Genomic DNA, 3,400 nt, shown 5'->3' on the forward strand with positions numbered 1-3,400 from the left:
AAGTATTTCCACCTTGCGAGGAAGGTTTCAGGCGGGATATATTAGGCGTGTGCAGAGAAGTCTGGGACTAAATCAAATCGAATATTCATAAATACAGCAAAAATGTGATATTAAAATAAGTATTAGATTTAATGATTTCAAAATGTATTTTTTCTATTGTAATTTTGTAAAGAAAAATAAAAAAGGTCTCGAAATAAAAAAAGCTTGTATAGACTCACAATAATTTATTTATCTTTTGTAAAGCTGTGATTAAATGTAAAACAGCACTTATATTAATTTTATTTTCCATATAGTTTCACTCTAGGAGTAGTAAGATCTTTCTATTCCAAGCTTGAGCATACAATGTCTTTACAAAATCTATATAGTTAACAGTAAAATTCCACCGACATGATACTTGTGTTATCGTCATCTTTTTCATTCCCTTTAAAACAATACGAGACGACGATAGTCACCCAAGTGTCACGTCAGTGAAGTTTCACCGTAAACAATTTGTTGATACAATATCTCTACATATTATGCTCTCCTGGTACTTCTTGTGATGGAGATTCGTCACATTAAGGAAGCTGGTTGTAGCCAACTTATAATGGAATTTCGTCACATTAGCGAAGCTGGTGGTAAAGTAACAGCTCCGTGGCCAGAGAGTGGCGACGGCAGCGCTGCCACTCCTCGGATCCAAGCACCGCGCTCGCAACAAAATGATTCCACGTTGCTCAGAGCCCGCATATATATCGTTGTTACACCACCTGTGAAGATAATACCCGCAGGTTACTTAAGTACAATGCATTCAAATTGCAATATTGTTATTCGCATTTATGAAAAGGACTAGCTTTCGCCCGCGACTCCGTCCGCGTGGAATTAAAAAAACAAAAGTGAGTAGCCTATGTGTTCCAGACTGTCCTTTACATCTATACCTAATTTCATCGAAATCCGTTCAGCTGTTTAGGCTACAAACTTTAACAAACATCCATCCATCCATCTAAACTTTCGCATTTATAATATTATTATGAAAAGGATTAATAAATTATACACAGAAATAACTTCAATCGCGAAGAAAACGGTATGTCCCCCCCAACCCAGTCTAGTAAAGTTATAGTGTAGATTACGTATGCGAGTTTGTCTATCCTTGCAGATAGTTCTAAAATAGCACAATAATCTATTAGTTAATAAGTTTAGTGGATAAAATACACTAGTTAATTATAGATAGTTACATATACACGTACCTATAATAATGAGCTGTGTTCCTAGGTATGCGAGCGCATGTCCGTGTCGGGGTATAGACATTTCGGTTTCCTGTTTCCAAGTCCGGTCCTTCCAGTCCCAGATGTCTATGGCGCCAACACTACTCGGAGTTTTGTCCTACAAATTAATGTTCTATGTTAATTGCACATACAAGGTTAGGTCAAGAGAACTTAATTCAGTTATAAAATTTCAGTCCCATGCAACTTTTCCGCTGTTTTCTTACATTTTATCTTTAGCAAATGTTAATAAACTTTGTAACTTTTTTTCTTAAGTATGTATTTACTCAAAGTTACAAACACTATATACAATCTAACTAATGGTATAAATGCGAAAGTTTAGATGGATGGATGTTTGTTTGAGTTTGTAGCCTAAACGGCTAAACGAATTACGATGAAATTTGGCATAGTTGTAGAGGATAGTCTGGAAGAACACCTAGGCTACTTACTTTTGCTTTTTTTAGTTCTACGCGGACGGAGTCGCGGGCGAAAGCTAGCATTTCATATTTGTTTTGTATGTCAAATACCGACACCTATATTTAAGCGGAAGTTATAGATAGTTCATATGAAACGTCAATAGTTGAGCAATATTTACATTGGGATTACGTCATCGACCATCCTTAAATATGCTAATATTGGGACACAAACTTATCTGGTCTGGTGGGCAAAAGTAAACCCCCTAAATTATACATCCGGTTGTAAAATTGTTATTGCGATTATTACATCTATTAAATTTTAATAGTAAAAATCACACAAATAAATGGATTGAACATTTGACGTATGACGTACCTTTTCCGTAATCTTCCCCGCTCCACCTATTATATACAATTTGTCATTCATAGCGAAAAGCGTAGCAAAACATCTCGGAAACCGAAGACTATAAATTTCTGTCCATCTGAAAATAACAATTAACAAATACTTACTAACATAAATCATAAACTTCCCCGCTCACTGACGTCACTGACATTCGTTTGTTTCGTTAGAAAATTCTTAGTAAATCTCACAAATGTCACTTGACCTCAAATTACACACAGATTGCTATTGCGTCATTGCGGACTTTGTACACGACAGAATGTTAAAAACAAATACGATTTAACAGAAATTATACTTTCATTTTAAGAAATAGAGTAGTAAATAACTTATTTCTATAGCTAAACAGATAATGAAATGGTATCATGACAATCAAGTTATCCCTAACGTGTTTATATTTAGGTTCTCTGTCTGCTCCTAGAACACAATTAAGGTTATGCTAACATTTTTTTACTCTCTGATTTCAAACAGGTGATTTAGGGACTGTCCCATCAAATTGAAAATTGTGTAAGAACAATCCAACGTGTAAAATGTGATGGAAGTATCTGATTGTGTTACCTTAACTGGACAGTGACGTCATTTTTAAGCTATCTGAGCCTCTATAAGTCAGTGATGGGACAGGCTCTTAATCTTATGAAAATTTGGAAGTTATAAATTTTCCAAATTACAAAGTAAGCGTACTCATTTGTTTTGGAGTTATAGCACTCGACGACCTTGCATACGGGGTTTTTCTTCTCGCCGGTCATACCACCGGCCACCCAGATGTACTCGCGGTACTTGACCGCGGCCATGGCCATGCGCGCCACGCCCATCGACCGCACCTCGCTCCACGACCCCGTCTTAGGGTCGAACCTCTCCACCGACCGCAGCACTCTAGCAGAAAACAATGTTAGCCATCATTTTAAAAGTAACTTCAGTAATAGGTCATCAATTTAAATATTAAAATTGCTATCATAATAAGAAAATATACATAGATTTAATCTTGTTTCATTCACCTGCCTTTCTTGTCCTGTCCACCGATGGCGTATAGAGCCATGCGATGTACCACGAGACCGAAGTTCTTCCTTGGTATGGCGAGACCAGACTCGCTGTACCAGGACCGCGTCACCGGCTCGTAGCTCCACACCGTCGAGACCACTACAGACTTGCCACGGGTGTCGTCATCACGTGGGTCAGCACCACCTTAACAAGTTTAATATAATTCTTATTGCTTTACGAAATAGTGTTTAAATAATTGCAGCGTGTTATACCATACATACATACATATAGTAACGCACCATAGTATTATTAGAAATAAGAAATTACCAACAAGATAGACTCTTCCTCTTAGAAAGGCCACAGAATGATGATGCCTC

The 3,400-nt window shown here is 37.1% G+C and overlaps 1 protein-coding gene across 1 annotated transcript in view; it reads right to left on the minus strand.

Moving 5' to 3' along the window:
* Positions 1–215: 215 nt before the first annotated feature.
* Positions 216–3,400, minus strand: part of LOC106109131 — a 10,274-nt gene continuing 7,089 nt past the window's right edge. The window contains exons 24-29 of the mRNA XM_013290533.1: positions 3,351–3,397; positions 3,041–3,227; positions 2,727–2,918; positions 2,025–2,130; positions 1,221–1,356; positions 216–743 (exon numbers count right to left, since the gene is read on the minus strand). Coding sequence (XP_013145987.1) covers positions 595–743; positions 1,221–1,356; positions 2,025–2,130; positions 2,727–2,918; positions 3,041–3,227; positions 3,351–3,397 — 817 coding nt within the window. The 3' untranslated portion in view covers positions 216–594. The remainder of the gene's footprint in view (positions 744–1,220; positions 1,357–2,024; positions 2,131–2,726; positions 2,919–3,040; positions 3,228–3,350; positions 3,398–3,400) is intronic.

This window comes from Papilio polytes, unplaced genomic scaffold, assembly GCF_000836215.1.
Source record: "Papilio polytes unplaced genomic scaffold, Ppol_1.0 DF821289.1, whole genome shotgun sequence".
Lineage (NCBI taxonomy): Eukaryota > Metazoa > Arthropoda > Insecta > Lepidoptera > Papilionidae > Papilio > Papilio polytes.